General features: G+C 42.2%; 1 protein-coding gene across 3 annotated transcripts in view; it reads right to left on the reverse strand.

The window, feature by feature from the left end:
• Tnni3k (TNNI3 interacting kinase) overlaps positions 1–22,655 on the reverse strand; it is a 267,980-nt gene that overhangs the window by 233,033 nt on the left and 12,292 nt on the right. For 2 of the 3 annotated variants that reach the window (XM_087620881.1, NM_181769.1), the window contains 2 exon segments: positions 21,558–21,655; positions 14,555–14,665 (listed from right to left, as the gene is read on the reverse strand). In XM_087620881.1, coding sequence (XP_087477007.1) covers positions 14,555–14,665; positions 21,558–21,655 — 209 coding nt within the window. 3 annotated transcript variants of the gene reach the window in all.

Genomic DNA, 22,655 nt, shown 5'->3' on the forward strand with positions numbered 1-22,655 from the left:
AACCCAGTACCAGTGTATTAATAATGTTTACGTTGAAACTGTCTGTTGATTTCGGAGTCAGAAGATAAGAAATGTAAAATGGGAAACTGTGTCAAGAAAGAATGTTCTGTCAACACATCCCTGGGCTCTTGTGTATCAGGAGCGCAGAGCGCTTAGCCAGTTGAGGGTGGCTACCTTGCCTGAATCACGGGAAGGTCTTCCTTTGCTGGCAATACCTATGAAAGTTTAAAGTAGGTTTTAGAAGGGAAGTAAGAAATGAAGCTTAAAAGAAAATCCTGGGGCTTTCACTGTGATCTTCTATAATTTCAGAGCTAGGGTCTAGGTTTCCAGAAGGCTGTGTTATCATCCTTTCTGTGGTGTTCCCTTTTTTCTAGATCAGTGACTCCCTTTCTGGAAGAGCACATCTACAGCACTCTCAGTATCATTCATCTGAGGGTTTTGTGTTTAGTTGAGCAAAGTATTAGGTGGAAGGATATAAAGTTTCCAAAGAGATTAGGTTGATTTAATGTCATTCTGTAAGTGTGGAGTTATTAGAGAATGGAACATGTGTAAATAACTCCAGATCCCTATCTACTGTGGTAGTTTGTAATGGATACCAGGCTACTGGAAAGGAGGCTGCATGCATGGCCGCATAGCCCTGCAAATCCAGAACAGAATGTTTTGCCAGAGAGATAGATTCTCGTGTCAGACTAGAGACACGATTATTGATTAGAATGGAGATGAGAAAAATTCTGCCCAGCCACAGAGAGATGTGTGCAGACCTCCAAGATGAATGACGCCCCCACAGTATGGCAGACTTCTGGCTTTGAGGTCAATGAATTCAACCCCTCTGAGTTTTCAGGGATAAAAAAAAAAATCTATCAGTAGATGAAGTCAAATTTCCATCGCTTCTCGGCCTTTTGGCTAAGATCAAGTGTAGATGAAGTCAAATTTCCTTCTCCTGTTTTAAACAGGTCAAGTATACATTAGAGGAGGAGAGGGGATGGGGCAGATCTTAAACAGAGAATTTCAGGGCATTGCTGGGCCATACTTTAAAACTTTCGAAGACTCTACAAAGTCAGTTGTTAAAGTTGGAATTCTGTTGGTTCCTTTCTATTTCTGTTCTGGCAGGTTTTGTGTGTCAACTTGACACAAGCTGGAGTTATCACAAAGAAAGGGGCCTCTCTTGGGAAAATGTCTCCATGAGATCCAGATGTAAGGTATTTTCTCAATTAGTGATCAAGGGTAGAAGGGCCCATTGTGGCTGGTGCCTTCCCTGGGCTGGTAGTCCTGGGCTCTATAAGAAAGTAAGCTGAGCAAGTCAGGGGAAGTAAGCCAGTAAGCAGCATGGACTCCATGGACTCTGCATCAGCTCCTGCTTCCTGACCTGCTTGAGTCCCAGTCCTGACTTCCTTTGGTGATGAACAGCAATGTGGAAGTGTAAGCTGAATAAACCCTTTCCTCCCCAACTCGCTTCTTGGTCATGATGTTTGTGCAGGATTAGAACCCTGATGAAGACAATTTCTTTATCCTAAAGACATTCATTTAACTATTCAACTCCTTTGGGAGTTTATTTTCAGGTACTTTTTTTAAAAAAAAGGTTTTGCTGTGTTCTGCTTAAATGTTGAATGTGGAGAAATGCAGTTGAGAGCACCTCACTTGCTCCTCCAGCACGAATATGTCTTTTTCCATGTTACTGAATATAACGTCTTATTGGGCCTTTAAAATCACTCTAGGGCTTTATTAACACACACACACACACACACACACACACACACACACACACACACACACACACGCACACACGCACGCGCACACACACACACTAGAATGGAACTGATTTGTTTCTTTGTCATTGGTTTCACGTGTACACATTTATATTTCTCTGTTTAAAAGAGAACTACTTGAATCCTCAGCTTACTTTTAAGTAGCTGTATCTATCTATAGGCCCTTTAAGGAGCTGATTTAGTTCCTTGTGAAATTTGGACATTCGTTTCTCATCAGATACAGGGCTGGCAAATATCTTCTCCTGGGCCAAAGAATGTCTTCTTTCTTCTTGACTCCTTTAAATAGGTGTGATTAAAAATTCTGCTTTCAAGTCTGTTTCCGTTCCATTGAGACTATATTGAAACAAGTCAGTATCTGTCTCAACATTGAGATTTTAATAGCTGGGAGGTGGTGGTGCACGCTTTAGTCTCAGCACTCAGGAGAGGCTAGCCTGGTCTACAGAATGCTGGGATACATAGAGAAACCCTGTCTCAAAAAACAAAACAAAACAAAACAAAACAAAACGAAACAAAACAAACAACTAAATAAATGTAAAATGTTTTAACTGTGTTTTTCTAGTGATTTTTTCAGTTCTGGGTCTTAAAGTTTAACTCATGTCTACTTTGAACTGATTTTTACTATTTGTGTGGGTAGGTGTTTTGTTTTTGGTTTGGTCCTTTGGTTTTTCAAAGCAAGATTTCTCTATATTGCCCTGGCTGTTCTGAAACTCGCTCAAACTCAGAGATTCACCTGCATCTGCCTCCCAGGTGCTGGGATCAAAGGCTACACCACTGCCCAGTTCTTCGAAGTTTACTTTATTATTTTTAATTATGTGTGGGCAGGCGTATCTGCATTTTGGTATATGTGCAGAGAAATTCAGGTGCCAGCAGAGGCCCGAGTTGCTGAGTCCCCTGGAGCCAGAATTACCCGGTCATGAGCATCCACCTGACAGGGGTGTTGGAAACAGAACTTATCTTCAGGAAGAGCATCAAATGCTCTCAACTCCTAAACCACATCTCCAGTCCCTCTGTTTGATGTTTTTAAGGATCTGGTTCTACTCTTCTTCGTGTAAATAGATGGTTTTCTCAATACTGTGCATTGGTGGAGCGGTGTTTCCCTTCTGTGTGTTTGCGGAACCTTTGTTTAGGTAGCTCCATCTGCGACGTCAGCCTGTATGGGGGACACTGCTTTCCCGTCAGGACTGTCGGCATTCTTCCAGCATTGCTGACCATTTGGTGATAAATCATCTGAGTTTGCATGTGTTTCACATGCTTCTCTGGATAGGAATATTGTTTTTCCTCTCCAGATTAGGAAGTTGTCTGCCATTATTTCTGTAAATAGGCTGTTTTTACCTTTTTCTTTTTGAACTTCGACAATGTATGTTTGGGTGTGTGCCATAGCACCATTAAAAAGCTCTGGGTTTTCTTCCCCTTTTGATTTTTCTGTTCATTCTTTTCCTTTCTTTTACCCCTCTCTTTTGGTGGTTCCAGATGACTTGTCTTTGAACTGAAAGGCTCTGCTCACTCACATCAGCTGCTGAAGCTCTGCAAAGTTCCTTGTTTCACTGTGTTCCCTGTGTTCCTTTATTTCTGTTTGGCTCTTGCTTATCTGGGCTGAGCATTTTATATTTTGCCTTTAATCTTTGTTTCACAGCTCTGTTTCTTGTTCATCTCTCCTCTGTTGTGATTCACAGAGTTTCCTTAGGGTGATTGTTTTGAAGTCTTTATTGGGGAATGTGCAGATGTTAATTTCTTTACTGTCTGGAATGGAGACCTTATTTCTTTTCCAGTCATCACAGTCTGTGAGCATCTGTGGTCCTTGTGACTTTGTGTTGATACTTGTGCTTGTAGAAATAGACTCTCTTCTAGAATTTAGATTGATTTACATGTGCGAAGTTTTTTACCAGTCATCCTGTCCAAGGATTCTAGAGTGACCAGCTATTATAGTAAGATCACAGAAAGGAATTTTTGCTGGTTTTAGATGGGCAGCTACATTTTAGGTCAGTGGGTAGATGGACTTGGTGCCTGGGTTCCCAAGTGTCCATATTATGTCTTGTGTTTAGGGCCAAGTCTAAAACCCAAGTCAACTGGGATAGGATTAGACCTTTGATGTGCATGAACAGGCCTGATGACCTGCTCTATAATGGGAAAAGGAGTCTTAGAATTTAGATGTCCAAAAGCCAGTCTGGATTCTGGACCTACAGGAGCTGGCCTATATCTTCAGTTTGTTTAGAAACTTAGTATATAGGTCCCAACTTGGAAATGGGGACAGACTGGATTTAGGGCTGGACTAAAATAAAAATTTCTAAGAGTAGGACTAGAAGTGGCGGCAGTGACGTCCACCTCTTTCTTCATCCTTATCTGTCCCTTGGAGTTGATCCTAGAGTTTGGAGAGGACAGCCTGTCCCTGGGACAGGTTGAGAAGCTAGGGCTTACGCCATATGCTGAGGTCACTAAGACACATTGTGAGGAGCAGCCTCCCTCCATCTTCCACTTAGACACAGGCTACCTATGTTGTACTATCTGGGCCTGGACTTTGGGGTGGGATAACTCTCCCCACTATGTGTGATTATCCTTCCTAACATCTTCAGCGCTCTTTCTTTCATTTCAGCAATCCACCTGATGCGAGAGCATCTCTTCCAGAGTCCTAAGATTTTGAGAAGAAGGTATTTCCTTGAAGGAATGCTTGTTCAAGTTGATATTTGTGTGAGGGGATGAACATATGGGACTCCCATTGTTCCATTCTGAATGTCACTTGAATACTTTCTTTGTACATGCTGTGATACTCGCTTGGATTTTGTGGTTTTTAAAGATTAATATGTATGAAGGTATTTATGAAAATTTCTTGTGATTTGATACCCTCATTTCTTCATGAACAGTGTCATTATAATCTACCTGTGCTGACTTTAAGGAAGAGACAAGTAATTTTCCTCATTCTGTATAATTTCTGAAACACTTTGGTATTCATAAGTTTAGTCAGTTAGCAAACACTTATTAAAAATCTACTGTAGAGCTAGGCACTGTGGTAAATGCCCCTAACCCCAGCACTGAGGAGACTGAGATAGAAAGATCATAGGTTCAAGGCTGGCCTGAGTTACCTAACATGGACACAGTTTCAGAAAAGAAAAACAAGAAACCAACTATCTAAATACTCACAAAGCATACTCCATGTACCTGTGAGGTCTATGAAGACCTTTCAAACATTTTGTTAATACATTCAAAAACCTATTATAAATGACCAAATCAAGCCATGCTTCTGAGACAAGTTGTCTTAAATGATAACAGGAAATTACCTAACATGCTCTGGTTGATTAAAAGACAGAGATAACTTCAGGGTAGAGAGACTTAGCGGTATGATAAAAACAGATTTGCACCTTGGCTTGGGGAAACTTAGAAAGCAAAACCTAGGGACTACGTTATGATAAAGGCAGAGCACATTACAATGGGAACAGTTCATTTCTGCCACAGCAGGTCTTGTGGAAAAAGGAACACAACGTTTTCTACCTTCACAGGAAGAGACTCTGGACCATCCATCCAGGGAGATGGAGTTGGCAAGGCTTTCTCAGGCAGGAAGTGTCTTTCCCAACATCTTGGTTGATAAAACATAAACGTTTTCCGGGGATAGTGGGTGTAGTGGTTCAGTGAAGTGTAAGCATTCTGTACACAGGCCTGATGAACCAGGGCATTTGCTGCAGAATAATGTCATTGTGAAAGCAGAAAAAAATGGAACATTCAAGACAGACCTGGGAAATGTTTCCAGCCATTACCTTTAATTTAATAAATTCTACCAAATCTCCTGGATAGCTCAATCTGTATCTTCCCAGGAGGGTCTTACATTGATGAGTTCCAAGTGTGGAAATATAACAATTTGAGACTGTTGGGTTCAGACCTAAGAGAGTTAGAGTCCAGAGATCTCAAATGCATGAGAAAAAGGAAAAGTACCAACATTTTATATGCTATAAAATCCCAAGGAACTGCTTCTCAGAGCAGCCGCAGAGGTGTGTGTTCTTCCTGGAGTGTGTGTGTGTGTGTGTGTGTGTGTGTGTGTGTGTGTGTGTATAAATATATATATATATATATATATATATACGTATATATATATATATTCTCATCTGATGCATGACTGTGCAAGAACAAACATGAGGAAGCAGTGGTAACACATGCTTCTGAGGAACACATTAAAAGAGAGATGCTACCAGAGGCAACAACCGTGGAGAACCAGTCATAGGTTTCTAGACTCTTCCTGCTCTATCTGAATCTCCTCAGCACGCTTCTGAAGGTTGTTAGAGATTCCCCAAAGAGAGCTACAGAGAAGAAGTCATGTGGTGTTCTTAGGAGGCCCTAGTGTTTCATCATGGACTCCCTAAAATCTTCCCCAGGTTGAATAATTCCTGATAAAAGTGGAATAGTGCTCAGTGCATGTCCACAGATCACTGTACGTCCACAGATCACACTTCAGGTCCACAGATCACTGCACATCCACAGATTGGGAGCAAATACTAATCTCCCTGTGGATCAAAGGTAAGAATGCTTGTTTCTAAACCCCCAAAACAAAAAATAAATTCTGGTATTCTAGCAATCTGACTTGACAAAAACGTAGAGACTTTTATTTATGATGAACTGTTGAAATCCTAAATGCAAGACTTTCAGCTGCGTGGCAGTATCCTAGAAACAGCTGGAAGGTGCAGCAAGTATTACTTCCATTTGGCTGATATATCACATACTGTGGGGATATGTATATGTGTGTGTGCATGTATGTATGTATATGCATACATGTGTATGTGGGTTTGTTCATGTATGTATGTGTATGTATGCATATGTGTATATGTTTGTATTCATATATATGTATGTGTGTGCACACATGCATATGTGTTTACATGTGTGAGGACACATTGGTGTGTATGTATCATACATGTGTTTGTAGAATGTATAAAAGAGTGATAATATTTGAATCAATATTAGCACCTAGAAAAATTGGGAGAGAAGCAGATTTTCACAAGACATTAACTGGTTACAAAGGCTGTCTCATTTTGGGTTGATTTGATTAGCAATAATCTTTGAATCTAATTTCTCAGGTAATGCCTCTTTTGTCACTTTCCAGGGTGGAAAGCTGATTAGCATCTAATTTACATTTTTATTAGCCCATAAAGCTTTTCTGGCTTGTGTCCTTCTATCTATCTCACGCCCAAAGCAATACTTACTGTCTAATAGTAGCTAATGCAGGCTATGTCAAAGGTCTGAGTGAATGCTAGGGCTCTCTTTTTTCGTGTCTTACAAATGATACATGCTTGACGCTTTGCCTATGGGAGTGTAAAATAAGATGATTCTAAGGTATGACCTATTATCCTGTCTCAGTCTCCAGACCAAAAGCCTAGACATGAGACATGGCCTCCGCCTTTAATAAAAGAAGCTGCCGCAACATGGAACACAGTAATTGGGAACACAGACTCTCTGGTTTCAACTTATGAGAAAACTACTTTTGAATGCCACAGGAGAGGTAGTGTCCCTAAATTGGATCTTAGCTATTTCAGACTGTATGTTTAATAAAAGTTTAGCATCATAAACTAACCACATGACAAATGGATGTCAGGTTCAGCATGAGTGAGTGGTAGCTCAAAGCGCACATGTAAATATATACAATTAATTCTGGTTTATGGGAATAACTTTGTATGCTGAACTAGAGCATACTGATCATGCTCATCTCTGTCTGAATTATTGTGGCCTTGAGGGTTCAAATTTCATAGATTAATTTAGGATATATTTCTTGATCTGAAAAAATTTAGTGAGAGAATTGCCAGTCGATAATAGCACTCCTTGAAATAACAATATCTGGATATATCCTGGTATCTGTGTGAGAGAAACTGATCACATAAACACTTCTCATATGTCCCATGTAAGACAGAGTTTGGTATTTGAGATGGGTGATTGCTGTGGGCTAGGCAGTGGTTAACTCAGACTTGTTTCTTGAAGCATTAGCCTCTCAATACTCTAAAACAGAATGCATTTAAAACTGTATATTAAGCACATAATTGTGCTTAAATGTGATAATTAGTGAGCTTTGATTATTAGGTGAGTTTAACCCACTGATTATTGTTCTTAGAAGATAAGGAGGCAGAGGCAGCTGCACAGAGGTGGGACCATAACCACTGTGAGAAAGTCCCACCTGCAAACCAAGCAGTAAGCTATGGAACAAACCAAACTTCTAATGCTATGGCTTGGCCCTTAAAGGTCTTCTTTCCAAGTGCGTCCGTTTGACGTTTCTTTATTTTTTTTTATTGTTCCTAATAAATTCTAGAGCGGTGTCTCACCTTGGAATGTTCTGGGAATACCTAGGTTGCGAGGGTCAGAAGTACAGATTGAAGGGTATAGATCATGCTTCCAGAGGGATGATCATGTTCTGAAATTAGATTGTGAAGATGTCTGTCCAGCTCTGTGACCATGCTAAAGCAACAATGACTTGTGTGCTGTGATTTTTTACAATAGACTCGTTAAATCTGCAATGCCTAGTCAGAAAGGTATCATAGTCTTGAAGAGGCACCAGGACCCCATTATGCCTTATGGTGAAGATTCAGACCTGCACAGGCAGTGTTTTCTAGACATGTGATGTGTTAAACTTCCATCTCCCATGCTCCAGGCTTCCATTCCTATCAGGTGAAATGACAGCCATATTTGGACTAAGAAAAGGATGCCAGCCTCCGTAAGGGCAGCAGCTTTTCCAGTTACTCATTTTATCGTCTTGGATGATGTTTCCAGATTCCTCTGTACTTTTGGGGTTTTTTTGTTTGTTTTTTCTCCTGACAAAGGAGGAAGAGGAGGAGGATTAAGAGGAAGAGGAGGAGGAGAACTAAAGGAGACTTAAGTCTATATATTTGGGGCAAGATTATTGAAAGGTCTTGGGTTGGGATTCAAGGAGGACATTGAAGCAGAATGCCCCTTAAAGTAAGAGATTTTTGAGATGTTATTGTTTATTGTGTTAACAGAGCGTGGTGGGGGCTCAGAAGAGAGTTCAGTGCTATGAGATGAAGTAGGTGTCCCTTCTTATGGGCCTCAGAAAGAGGAGGTCCCACAATACTGTTTGTAGTCAACCTTTCATTCCTGGGTGGCAGATGAGGCTAGGAGCCAGGGCTGGTAACCTTCCTTGGGGGAAGTGAATATTCAGGTGGTCTCTGCTCTCCTGCATTCTGAGGACCTGTGGAATAGGAAGAGGCTGCTGCCGGCGCACATGGCCCCTCAGCCTCCAGCCCAAATCTGATAAGTGTCACCTCGGTGTGTAAATTCTTAATTGTTTGTTGCAATTTGTTTGTATTTCAGATAAAGTTCACAGGATACTGGAGGCAGCTCTGGTTCTATTATGCTATAAATTCATCAGAAAAAAGGAGAGAACATATGAGCAAGATAGTGAGGCAGACACACATTGTAATTTAAGCATTCTCTTGTCTATGCCTCTGGGGAGAAAACTAAAGCCATTACAAAAGAAATAATGTGGAGAGTCTTGCAAGCTTTTTTGGTAAACAAAACTCTCTACTGAGACACTGAGATGATTTAGTTAAAAATGGATTGAAAAACCATCAACTACATTTCAGTGAAATCAGAAATAAATTCCAAAATAACTGGAAGCGCTTCTGGGCCATGCTTGGGTAACTGTTTACAAGCCGAAAGGGGAACAGGCTGGGGAGAACACCTTCAGTGTGTTTGCCCCACCTGCACATGCTCTCCCAGTATGTAGGCCTATCTGTGAACAATGAAACACCCCATCTCCACATTGCATGGGCATCCTGGCTGCTTTTCCTCTGCTAATGCAAAGGGACACACAGATGCCCACTACTGTTTTGTGTACTGTCAGTCACAGAAAGAACAGTGGAAACAAGTTTGACAGCATTCTACAGATCTAAGTAATTAGGCACAGAGCAGTCTGTGTGTTTGGTGTGTGTCTGTGTGTCTATGTCTGTGTGTCTGTGTGTCTGTGTATCTGTGTGTCTGTGTCTGTGTGTCTATGTCTGTGCCTGTGAGTCTGTGTATCTGTGTGACTTTGTCTATGTGTCTGTGTGTCTATGTCTGTGTCTGTGTGTCTGTGTCTCTGTGAGTCTCTGTCTGTGTCTGTTCCTGTGTGTCTGTGTGTCTGTGTGTGTGCCTATGAGTCTGTGTGTCTGTGTGTCTGTCTCTGTGAGTCTGTGTCTCTGTATGTGTGCCTGTGTGTCTGTGTCTGTGCCTGTGTGTCTATGTCTGCGTGTCTGTGTCTGTGTGTATGTGTCTGTGTGTGTCTGTTTGTCTATGTCTGTGTCTCTGTGTGCCTGTCTGTCTGTGTGTCTGTGTGTATGTGTCTGTGTGTGCCTGTGTCTGTGTGTCTGTGTGTGCCTGTGAGTCTGTGTATCTGTGTGCCTGTGTGTCTGTGCTTGTGTGTCTGTATCTCTGTGTGTCTGTGTGTCTGTGTGTCTGTGTGTCTGTGTCTCTGTGTGCCTGTGTGTCTGTGTGTCTGTGTGTATGTGTCTGTGTTTGCCTGTCTGTCTGTGTGTCTGTGTGTCTGTGTGTCTGTGTCTCTGTGTTTGTGTGTCTGTGTCTCTGTGTTTGTGTGTCTGTGTCTGGTGTGCCTGTGTCTGTGTGTGCCTGTGTCTGTGTGTCTGTGTGTGCTTGTGAGTCTGTGTATCTGTGTGCCTGTGTGTCTGTATCTCTGTGTGTCTGTGTCTCTGTGTGTGCCAGTGTGTCTGTGTATCTGTGTGTTTGTGTGTCTCTGCCTATATGTCTGTGCCTGTGTGTCTGTGTGCACTATTTCTCACTGGGTTCTCACACTCAGACAGTAAGGACCAAGTAAAGTTATCTTTGAATCAGTCAATGATGCTATAATAGTTCAGGTAACGACTCTTGTACTTTATTTGTAGCTATCTGAACATATTTTGTTTGTAGATTGTGAAGATCAGCCCTACTTTAGCAGTAAGTCTGAGTCATTGTGAAATACTGTCCCATTATTTATGAAATTATGGCTTTGATGTTGGGTGATATAAATTAAAATTCCTGAAAGAAAGCTGTGTTTCCCTATGTCCAAAAATCTCCCGGGAAAAGTCTGTGTCCACAGTTAATGAGGGAAGAGCTGGTATTTCAGTACCATGGGGGGATTGGAACATACATACCTTGGGCTAGTGTTAGCCTTCTGGAATAACCATTCCTTGCCCCATTCTCTCTATGGACTAACATCTCCTAAAAACCTCTTAGATCAGTGGTTTTCAACCTTCCTAATGCTGTGACCCTTTGATACTATTCCACATTGTGGTGACCCCCAACCATAAAATTATTTTTGTTGCTATGTCATAACTGTAATTTTGCTCTTGTTATGGATCATAGTACAAATAAATACCTTTGTTTTCCGATGGTTTTAGGTGACCCCTTTCCATCCACAAAGGGGTCAGAAACACTGTCTTAGAAGCTACTAACTTAGGAGAACCCTAAGAGTGTCTGTCATCAGATAGCATCTCATCAGTAGAATAGCTCCTTCAATCTCAGCGTACCTGCCTCTCTGGTGTACCCACAAATGTGTTTCAAAATTGCCTTGATTTGTAATTTTCTTTGTTCTCTAAAACTATGAAAAACTTCAACTAACTGTTTCTGCATTGGAATGTGGAATTTGGGATAACCTACATCTCTGTTCGTGGGCCATGCTCATTCAAAATGGCTCCAGAATAAAGCATTTATTTTCCTTAAGATTAGAGCTCTGGTTTAACAGTGACCAGGGTAGTCTCATCTGATTAATTTCTTCATTATCTGAATGCCCCACACAGTGGTTGGAAGTCAATTCTCTAATTCTTAGTCTCTTTGCTGTATAAAGTGAGGTTAACGGTTATTTGAGGGGAGAACAAACAGCACACTACACTAACAACAGAGAAAGAACAAGCCTAAGCTTGTTCATGTGAGCCACCATGTGGTTGCTGGGAATTGAACTCAGGACCTCTGGAAGAGCAGTCAGTGCTCTTAACCACTGAGCCACCTCTCCAGCCCCATCAACTTCCATTTCTAAGCGCACAGCTTTAAAAGCCATGCAGTGAACGCAAACTTCTCCAGTAGTTAGTTGACAGCTATAAGCGGTAGTATCCCTGATTCACGGAATGTCACTTCTGTGGTTCCCACCGGCAGTACTGAAGTTGATGCACATTGCTTTTCTTGCTACCCATGCCTATGATGTTTGCTTTACTTTATAAGTTAAGTGCAGTCCACAGTTAGATAATAAGATACATCAATTACAACAGGACGTAAGAAAACTTAATCTAACGTTGAGAATCGTTTCTAGAATTTCCCATCTAATGCTTCCAGACCAAAGTTGACTGTGGCTAACTAAAGCCTCAGGAAGGGAAACCACACTAAAGGAGAGGCTGCTTCATGGATACTGCAGAATTCTACCGGAAACTAATGGACCGGGTCAGCTGACTCCCATTCTGACTGAGGAGAGAATAGATTGAAAATATTCACTGCAACTGTGAGTTCTGAAGTGAATGAGCCATGAAACTTTACATTTTTTAAGATGTATACCTTTTATTTTTATTTATGTATGTCTGTGTGAGTATGTGGTACGTGTGTCCAGTGGCCTGGAGCTGGAGTTAAGGTGGCTGTGAGCTGCCTGACGTGACTGCTGGGAATGAAATAGCTCTCAACACTTGGCTGCTGAGCCATTTCTTTAGCTCAAACATTTACAATTGAATATGGTGGTGTAGGTTTATTTTTTTTGTGGTTCTTTTGGAGGGGGACAGATAGCATTTCAGTGCATTATTTTTCTTATCTGACCAATAACTTAATTAGTATGCTTATGCTGTGTAAGAATAGGACAATGGGCGTTGAGTCCAAACACATTTCATGTGTAGCTGGTTACTGGCTATAGGAGTGGTTGAGCTTTGTACACTGGGTAAGGAGGGGAATCGGGTGACACACTAAGAGATTAGCACTAGTAGAGACCTACCTGAATTGTTTTATTAGAGTTTGCCCTGAGCAGGTGGAATCAATGATCTGTCTGCCTCTAATTCACAGCCTAAGAAAACAGGGTCATTTGAAGATGCTGAAGAGTCTGGCCTGCTAAACAGCACGTGCAAACACATCAGCTCACTAAAGGTCGGGCGTCCTTCAGAGGAGTGCAGCAGCCATTCACCAGTTCTTCTACTAGGGTTTCTCAATGTTTATGGCTCTAGTTGAAATTTTATACTTTAGACAGCGAAGAAGAAAATGCTTTTAAGTAAATGTACTGAGATTTTTTCTTTCCTCATAAACAGTGAAAACTGATGCTATACATTTAAGACAATATCTCTGGATATCTGTATTAATTTTGTAGTAACAAGAAAGAATAACATAAAGGGAAATCTTCTGTTCTCAACATGATACTGTTACCTGTGAGGACCTGCGGGGAGGCATCATTATTAGGCGCCATGGCTCAAATGTATTTCAGATTTTACATATGGCTTTATTAGTGTCTTTGTTCCCACTTGTTAAAGGTTCAGTTGGATTTGGGATATGAATTTTTTTAAGTAACTATTTAATAAGGAGGTGGAAAGCTGCTCTTTATTACTTGAATGAGCTTCGTAAGCTGACACGTCTTAGTAGAGTACGAAAGAGGTGGGACTTTGAATACGATGACCAGGATTCCAGACAGAATCTGTGCTCAATGGCTCTGTAATTGTAAGAAAGTTTCTCTTAGGAGACGTGATGTTCTTACCTAATTTAGCGGAGATGATAAAAAAACTATTCCTACTCGAGTGTGTGTCAAGTGAGCCACACACATGTTTTAGCAGTGCTCTGTTTAAAGTGTAATACTCGATAAAGTTATGACTAGATTGGATGCCTTCTCATGGCTTTGTCTTGCTGACGATGCATCCAGTGTCCCCACCCTCCAACTACCCATGATTACTTGGCTCCTGCAGCATCTGTGCCTTTGTGAGTGCTAGGTCTGCAGCCTGTGTGCTCACACTCTCAGGTGGTCTCACTTCACTCAGGTCTCTGGTTCAGCATCATGGTCCTTCAGAGCCTCTGACGTAGAGCTCACATAAGTATCGTTCACTACTCCATAACTGCCCATACTTCATCGGTCTACAGTACTCACTGGCAGCTCAGATTATATCATATCTTCCTTTCCTTATTGTCTGACTCTTGTTTGAAACTGTGCTCCCCAGAAACGGAGATTTTGTCTGCTGTCCTGGCCCTGCCGTCTCAGCACTCTGAACAGAGCCTGAGTGTATTTTTGTGTTTTGTAAATGCTTTTCCAAGTGATAGAAGAGGAGAGATTAGAGAACAGGCTTGCATCTCACCTCACTCTGTAGGAAGCAGTCTTCAGAGTGTTTTCTGTGGAAACTTTAATTAAACACTTTACTAAACCTATAGTTACTTTCTAGGAGTTGAAGCCAGAATCTTGCATGTGTCAGGCAATAGTCTACCGCTGAGTCACCTCCCTAATCCTTCGATTAGTATTGTCCAAGTAAAGAAAGCAGCTCACGAGAGTCAGTAACTTCCTCAAAGAAAGGAGAGAAAGCTGGGGCGGCCATGCTGCCTGAATGCAAAGTGTTTCCTCTCAACCACAGTCCAGCACCTCTTATGCCCAGGTACCTTTATATTAACTGATGTTTGGCTACATTGCTAAATAATGCATTGAACTCATTATAAAAATCACATTTACATAGCCAAATTTTACTGTCAGAGTAAATGAGTATGTCCAATGGTTAGAAAGAAAAACAACAACAACAACATAGTTCTAGGATCTGAAAACCAGCGTCTCGCACAATGGCAAACAATTAGAAAAGGCAAGTAACATTTTTTTCTTTTCACATGATGGAGGCAAGACTCACCTCTGGGTGTCCAGCTATTGCAGCTATGTGGAGGGCTGTGAGGCCACCGTATCCCACTTGCTGAACATCTGCTCCGCTGTGCAACAGTGAAGTGATAAGTTCCGGGCTGTCCTGTAATGAGACACAACTTGAGTGTTTTTTTCCATTAGCAGCAGATGGTGAGGCTGTGCACAGGATGCTGTTGATTTCCTGGTTATAGGAGGCTTGGGTGTTCAAAGAAAGCCTAAGTGTGACTTCTGAGAAAAGATTGCATCGGCAAGCAGAACGGCTCAGGTGACTGAGACATCGGGCCAAATGGCAGAATGGAGCAGCAGCAGTCAGCCCTTGCCACGTAGCCAGGAAAGGTGGAAAGAGTTCCCGTCCGTGGCAAGGTTGCTCAGCAGTTTCAATCTTACAAGTGTCACCCTGCAAACATGACTTCTCGGTAACCAACATCAACCCCGAGTCAGCCACGAGCTTACAGGGAGAGGGCAAAATTGAAGTTTATTTTTCTTTTGAGAATGAAGATGAAACCTTTCTTCTAAGATGAAAATGTAACAAACACAGAATAAACCACAATTCACTGGACTTTCGTGGTAATTCCATAATTCTTCTTTCTAGTACGATGGCATCATGGGACATGCACAGTAACTCAGTATTGTTTAACTTGGTTCAGAGCATGAGAGGGTGGTGTGATAGCCCCTGCATTCACAAACCCCCAGATGCCAGTGGAAACACAAAGTTCTCTCTGCTTCACCCTCTATTAAAAACCGAAAACAGGTATTATGGTGGTGCATGCCTGCAATGCCAGCAGTTGGGAGGCTGAGGCCAGTCTCTACCTCAATAAATAAATGCTTCATAATAAGTAAATAAATAAATGCATAATCTCAATGTCTCTAATACTTGGCCTATGGATACACGGGTGTCAGGAAAGAGGAATCTTTACAAGATGGATCATTTATGAACTAAATCTCGTAATTTCAAAACTCAATAATACAAATAAAACTCCACTGCTTGCAAACTATGTTAACTCTTTAACATCACCCTATACACACATATGAAGGTTTTTAAAAAGTAACTTAAGGGTTTAAAACTTAGGCGAAGACCTTCAAAATACAAGAATGTTAAATACTTGTCCAGCAAGTCTTCCAGTTTGCCTTTCTGTTGTCATGACCAAAATAACTGGGGAAGAGAGGGTTTGTTTCATTTTTTTCTTCTGAGTCACAGTCAGTCTTTGAAGGAACTTACACAGGAATTCATGGCAGAAACCTGGAAGCAGGAACTATGGTAAAATGGTGCTTGGTAGCTCTCTCGGTCTCTTTCTTATACTCCCCAGGACCGACTGCTCAACAGTGAGCTGGGCCTTCTCACGCCAATCACCAATCAAGACAATTTCTCACAGACACCACTGTGGTGGTCCCTTCTTCCCAAACGATTCTAAATTGTGTTCATTGGACTAAACCCAACTGGGACACATTGTCTCTTCCCGCTTCACCCAAATACAAACAAACAAACAAACCCTCTTTTTCTCCACTCAGAAGACACCACACTGTGATCAAGTGTAAGCTCATTTCCTATCGCCTTGCCTTTACTGTCTGATCTTCTGGAATATGCTATCAGCGCTGGAGAGGGCCAGTCAGAACTCTGCCGTGGCTCGGTCCACTCTGGGCTGTCTAGTGTAGGTCCGATCTGGTCTTCACTATGATCTCCTCCTAATCCTGATTCTGTTGTTTACCTCAGAAGGTGTCACTTGAAGCAATTTTCTTGAAGCTTTCCATTCTCAGACTCTGCTTCTCAGATGCCTCTGTGGGCATTCGGGACCATACAGTGAGCCTCCTTGATAAGTTTAGATTGAGGCAGGGCTGGGAGTTGAACTTAGGCCTACTAACTCTGAACAATGCGATTTTCTTAACAAACCAAGCTACCCCTAGTCCCTGACTCCCATCTCCTTCTTATGTTGTGATAGACTGTAATGGGACTCACATAAGAAGTCTGAACTGGGGCTGAACAAGGAAGTGCACCCTTCCCACAGCCTGCCAATCTCTGCCCACTTATTTCGGAAGCACCGAGTCCCAGTGTGGGTTCCAGCATTGTTTGCCATGTTATCTAACATCTGCTTATTTATCATCTGTCTTGTTCCTTAGCCACGGAGAGTGTGAGCCCTAAAATGGAGAAAGTGGGGGGATGAACAAAGCATTCATACCAGGGCCATGCAGGACTGTTTTGAAGGCTCAGCTAACTCAGGCTTGGAAGTGAAGGCGCTCCAAGAAGTAACACTGTCTGATGTAAGGACTGAGAGAAGATGATGTTTGTAAGTTAATTATATATCAATGTACGAGCATAAATGTTTAATTAAAGCGAGGGACTGTTATTAACACCGTTTATAAAAGTCATCGTTACTTGGAAATTTCGGTTGAAAACACCTCCCCCCAATGGGATTGTTTTTTTTTTTCCTCCTTTAAAGAATTTTTTATTACTTTCTTGACCAATTCCCATTTGGGAAAAACGCAACCCTTAGTCAAGTCATTTGTACAAATAGAAAGACGACTTGGATTAAGAAATCAATTTAAGTTAATGAACCTTTTAATCTCTCCTCTGAATCATTGCTTCTTAGTTCTCATCTTGGGGTTGTACTGTGCTTTTGTTTGTCAAAGCTGGTAATGAGGGCAGTGACTAGGGCCGCATGTAGAAAAGAAGAAGGGGATGCCCCAGAATGCTTTACCACACACAGAATAGAGCTTCACCCCAGGCTTAGTTAATCCATAGTGCCCACAGAGTTAATGCTAAATAGCTCCAGTAGGAGAACAGCCTTTGGAAGCTATGGGGCACTTGCTCTGGGGTCTGTATCCAGGATGGCTGAAAGGAAACTCTCAAGTTGTTAATCAACTGCATATGCTGAGGAGGCAGAAAGCACTGGGCTGGGGAGTGCAGCTGTCAGCAAGCTCAGGACCCACAGAGGAAGCCTCAGAGCTCATGACCCAAAGGTCTGGGTTTATGGAAAAGACCAAGGGCTATCCTCCCATCTCCTTCCACTTTGTAATAAACATGTACATGTAATATGTACATATGTAATATGTGTCCCTGACATAATATGTAACAAATACAATCTGGGATGAGATCTTAAGAGAAACGCACAGAATGGAATAGATAAATCACCTTTCTGCATCAGCTTCCAACTTAACGAAATGCTGAAGACCTGAACTAAAAACGGCTGCTCCTGAACCTCTAAAGACATGTCAGTAAGCAGGTGAGCCACAGTTTTCCTGTGCGCTGCCTGTGAGGCAGGTTCCGGGCTAAGCTGGGTGATCTCGTCTTTTGTTCCTTTGAACTCCCAGGTGACCTTATGAACCCTATTAAGGCTCAATGTTTTCACTCCAGGATCTGCATATCATCTTAGGAGCACACAGTATTGAAATATGAAGGCTGGATAGGCAGAACTCTCTCGGGAAGGATTCAGGAAACAAGCTGCAGGGTTTTTGTTTTTGTTTTTGTTTTTGTTTTTGTTTTTTCTGAGAGATTCCCATTTCAGCTAAGTGAGCCGACTGAATTAATTTAAACAAAAAACGACCGAGTTCAAGGAATCTGAGCTTACAAAATGACAAATGGCTTCAAAAGATGTCTGTGAACAAAAGCACACAGCACATACTGTTAATTTAGGCAGCACAGAGACATGGTAACGTGGCTTTGTTTTTCTTTGTGAGAGTGGATGTCTCCCTACTACCGGTTGCCAGTAGGAGGAGTGAGAAGGATCAAACTGCTGAAAAGACTCTTCCCTCCTAAGTGTTTTGCAAATCAAATTTGCAATCAAGCCCATATCTGAAGTCAATTTGTCAAATATTTGCATATGGATGTATTTCCAAAGAGCGTATTTTTTCTGGTATCAACTGGTTGTTTCGCTCAATGTGTGTGTGTGTGTGTGTGTGTGTGTGTGTGTGTGTGTGAGAGAGAGAGAGAGAACAAATTCTTGCATAAGAGAATTTTACTCTTAATAAAACGAGAGCAGAAATCTATGTATCAGCTAAAACTTTTGATGTAGTTCCCAACCTTTTTCCTGTTACAAACCGATGACAGGCCCATTTCATTTTATTTTCTGTGTAAGATAGGTAATAAACAAGCGTCTAAAAATTGTTTCTTAAAAAAATTAAATTGCACAATGATGGTTGATTTTATTAGCATTTTCCTTGTAATAGTTATTTTGCTAGTACTAAATAGGGTTTGTTCTTTAAAATCTCCCAAATCATCTAACCAAACAGTCGATTATGTTTACTCCAGCTTTTCTTTTACGGGAGGAAGGGACACTAGAAATAAGCCTTGGCGCCTTGCGCATGCTCAGTGAAGAATAAGCGTTAGCACTTTGCGCATGGGTGGCTGTAACTAGCTACGTGTACACCCCCCACTCTGCTTTGGAGATAATAAAACTGGAGGAAAGAGGGAAAGATCAGATTTTTATGAGCATGTAGCCCTTGCTAGAAAGTCTTAAAGCTGACAGATAAGCACTAGCTTAGCTTCTAGGCTGCTGGCACTCTTGAGGCTGAAACACATTAAGGTAATGTCCAAATACTTGACAAGTCCTGGACGCTATTCACCCAGGACCCTTTCGAGGTTCTATATGGTAAAGAATCCAAGGAAAGCCCTCAATTCTGACGTTGAGAGTTCACAGAGCAACGTGTAAAACACACAAATAACCCAGAAATTATGAGTGCTGCACTAAAAGATAATATAAAGTTTAAATTGGAATCCAAGATTGAGTGCAATAAAATCTGGGAGCTCAAGAGGGCTTAAGGAGGCTCAGCTTGTGATGATTTAAAGTACCTAATAACGGTGCGACGAGGAAAAAGAACTGAAAAATATTTTAGCAGGAAAATTAGAAGGAGAAACGGAGATATGTGGGAAGGGGATAGAGCAGTGCTCTCCAAACCCTTGCCTGGAAATACCTGCATGTGATTAGAAAAAAAATATTCATTTGCCTGTGATGGCTAAATTTATACTTTAATCTGACCCAGCTCACTGCAGACAGGTATTAATCAGCTGATGTGGGCTCCTGGTGAGCACATGGACTTTACACGAGTTTTGTATTTAAATGGCACCAGTGGCTTTGCCTGCTTTTACATCTGTGAAGGATCCAGGGCTTCTCTGGATGCTGGGGTGGGGGTGGGGGGGTGTCTACTTTGCTTCTTAAGAGCCTACCTTTCAACCATTTTGAAGAAGTTACAGTCAGTGCCCTTTCCACAGCAGATAACATAAGAAACTGAGCAGAGAGATTCTAAAAATGGAAATTCAGTTTCTGTGAGGAGTGGAGGGTAGAATGCACTGCAGGAATACCAGGACACCACAGCATTCAGAAACGTCCTGCATGGCAGTGTCACAGTGACTCTCAACACAGGTGTCATTATAGAAAAGAACTCCAGGCCGAGACAGAGTCCGGAGTCTCACAAAGCCCCTCGGCTGTCAATCAGCCCCTCTCTAGTCCTTGCAGCTGCATTGTTATCCCTTCTCTGCCTTTCGGGGGGGGGGGGGTGTTTGTCAGACATTATCCTGAAGCTGCCCCTGTTTGAGTTTTGCAGAAGGAGTAGCAGACATTAAAGAGAACTTAACACTTAGCTGCCAGTTCTCCAGCAAGCAATTGGTGATGACCAGGCATTGACTCTAGATGCACAGAACAGCTTTAAGGTATCTGCAGGCAGGATAAATTGAGGGAAGTAAAATCTGCATCGTGAGTGCTAAGTAAGTTTTGCTTATGGAGTCAGCATGATGTAAGTAAAACCACCGGTGTAGAGTCCCAAGGACAATCTGCAAGACCATGTTGGTCGGTGGTAGGAACTGTCCTGACCATGATAACTGGAGTGGGAAGAACTGCCCACTGTGGGCGTCACCATTCCCTCAGAAGGAGACACTGGAGTAGATCTAAGTGCTAACAGTACATTGAGCACAAGCGTGTTTTCTCTTCCTGACTAGGCATGTAATGTAACCAGCTCCTTCCGGTTCCTGCCACTATAACCTCCCTGCAACGGGGAACTGTAAACTCAGGTTATGAGCCAAACACCCTTTCTCCTCTGTATTGCTTTTGTCAGACTATTTAATCAAAGCACAGGAAAGGAAAATAACACAGTGGGAATGTGTGTCCCTCTCTCCTCATGGTGTAAACTTGTAAGATGTCTGTGAGTATGGAGGGTCTTTGACAAGCTAATGACTGCTTCTTTCCAGACCTACAAACAGGGAAGGGTGCAGTAAAACTCTGTCATAGACTCACAGGAGATGGAGAATAAGCTCAGGATTTGGAGATGGGGTCAACTGTAGCAGGTCATAATCACTTTTCTATGATCAACCAGGCATCTGACACCCATCTTCATTTCGTGCTTCTGTGAAACACATACTAGCATTTAGAGTTTTATGGTTTGCTTTAGTGGCCAAGGAGATGATGCCCATTCAACATCTGAAATTAGTCAGAGTGGCCGACTGAGGGAAAGTCCCTGTGGATAGAGTGTCATATCACTTACATGTCATATGAACGTATATGATTGACAGTCTTGAGGGTCACTTCCAACACCAAATATTCCAAAGCACCTGTTGTAAGCATTCTGTCTAAGCTCCACCCCCACAGTTACCTGGCAACAGTCAGATATGCTCCATCCCCCAATCATCTGGCCACATCCAGCTGTGACTGACACTGTAAAAGGGGCTGCTTACCCCCTCCTCACTCTCTTGCTCTCGATCTTCCCCTCCTCCCCCTTTGTCCCTTCTCTCCCCATTCCCCTCCCTCTTTTGATCCACGTGATCATGGCCGGCCTCTTCTCCTTTCCTCTTTTTCTCTTCTCTCTCTCTTCCCTCTCCCTTGTCTCCTTCTTCCATTAAACCTCTCCATGTGGAGAGGTTGGTGTGGTTTGTCCGGACGGGAGCTGAGATTTCTACCCCAAGACCCCGTCTCTTTTAATACCAGTACTGTGGTGTTGGGGTGGAGTAAACATCAGGACACAATGTTGTCCTTGACCCTAACAAAGTCCTTATAGAAATGAAAAGGTCAGACCTTGTAAACGGCCAGGTGCAGAGCTGGAAACCCATTTCTCGTCAGTCTGGATGGACGGAGCCCTTTTAACATAAGGGCACGGATATGTGACTTGTTGCCTAGAGAGAAATATGAAAATTGATTTGTTTGTTGCAGGGGTTGTCTAAAGCACTTCACCATCTTCCTCCGACTTAAAGAAAAATGCCGTTCAGACTTGTGAAAGTGTCTGTCCACAGTTCAAACCCACGCCTGTGCACTTGAATTCATTGACACTGATTCGTAACTCACAAACTTTCCTCACACGTACGCAACTTTGCATGGATGCCGTGTGCCACAGTCGACTTGGCTCACAGGCTTTAATTCTTCCAACATCATAAGATTCTAGACTCTAGATTTCAACTGGTTCAGTGGCTGATGTGTGTAATCTCAGCACCTAGGGAATTGAGACAGGAGGACTGCCACAAATTTGAGGCTACCCCAGACTACAGAGTAGATCTTGTCTCAAAAATGCCAAGCAAAATGAAAAAAAAAAAAAAAGCCACGCAGTTACAAGTGAATCCATCATCATAAATCACTAGTGGAGAGCTGAGGTGACAAGGTAGTCACATGGGATCCTACAGGGGAGTAAAAACTACTGATGCGGTAGCTCTGGAAGAGGCTAGGCAGCCAGCTCCCGTTGGGAAGGAGGGGATAGAAAGCTGAGTCTGTTCTGAGGGATCAGGAAAGTCTAGGCGGCTCTTGCCCATCGGTAATGCAACACCATTTCTGCATCTCGAAAGCTCAGCTCAGCTTGATCAGTAAATAAATTCCACCTTTCCGCTTGACAATTCATTACCTTTACTGAGCTGCTACTGTACGCTGAGACCCGCCATAAGTCGGGACCCCTTTGAAATCAAATGAAGTACAAGCAGAATGAGACTCCTGTTCACTTGAACAATCTCCTTTATCAGATTCTATGTTTAACATTTTCTTCCCTCCTCACATACACTTGTTTCTTAGAGGTAATCAACTGTCTGATCGCATCAGGGAGTGCTTTCAAGACTCCTCCATTAAACGCAATTCCCAACTTGCTGTATTAAGAAGCACTTGTTGATATCCCAGCTAACTGAACTACTTGGT

This window comes from Rattus norvegicus, chromosome 2, assembly GCF_021556685.1.
Source record: "Rattus norvegicus strain SHRSP/BbbUtx chromosome 2, alternate assembly SHRSP_T2T, whole genome shotgun sequence".
NCBI classification, from domain to species: domain Eukaryota; kingdom Metazoa; phylum Chordata; class Mammalia; order Rodentia; family Muridae; genus Rattus; species Rattus norvegicus.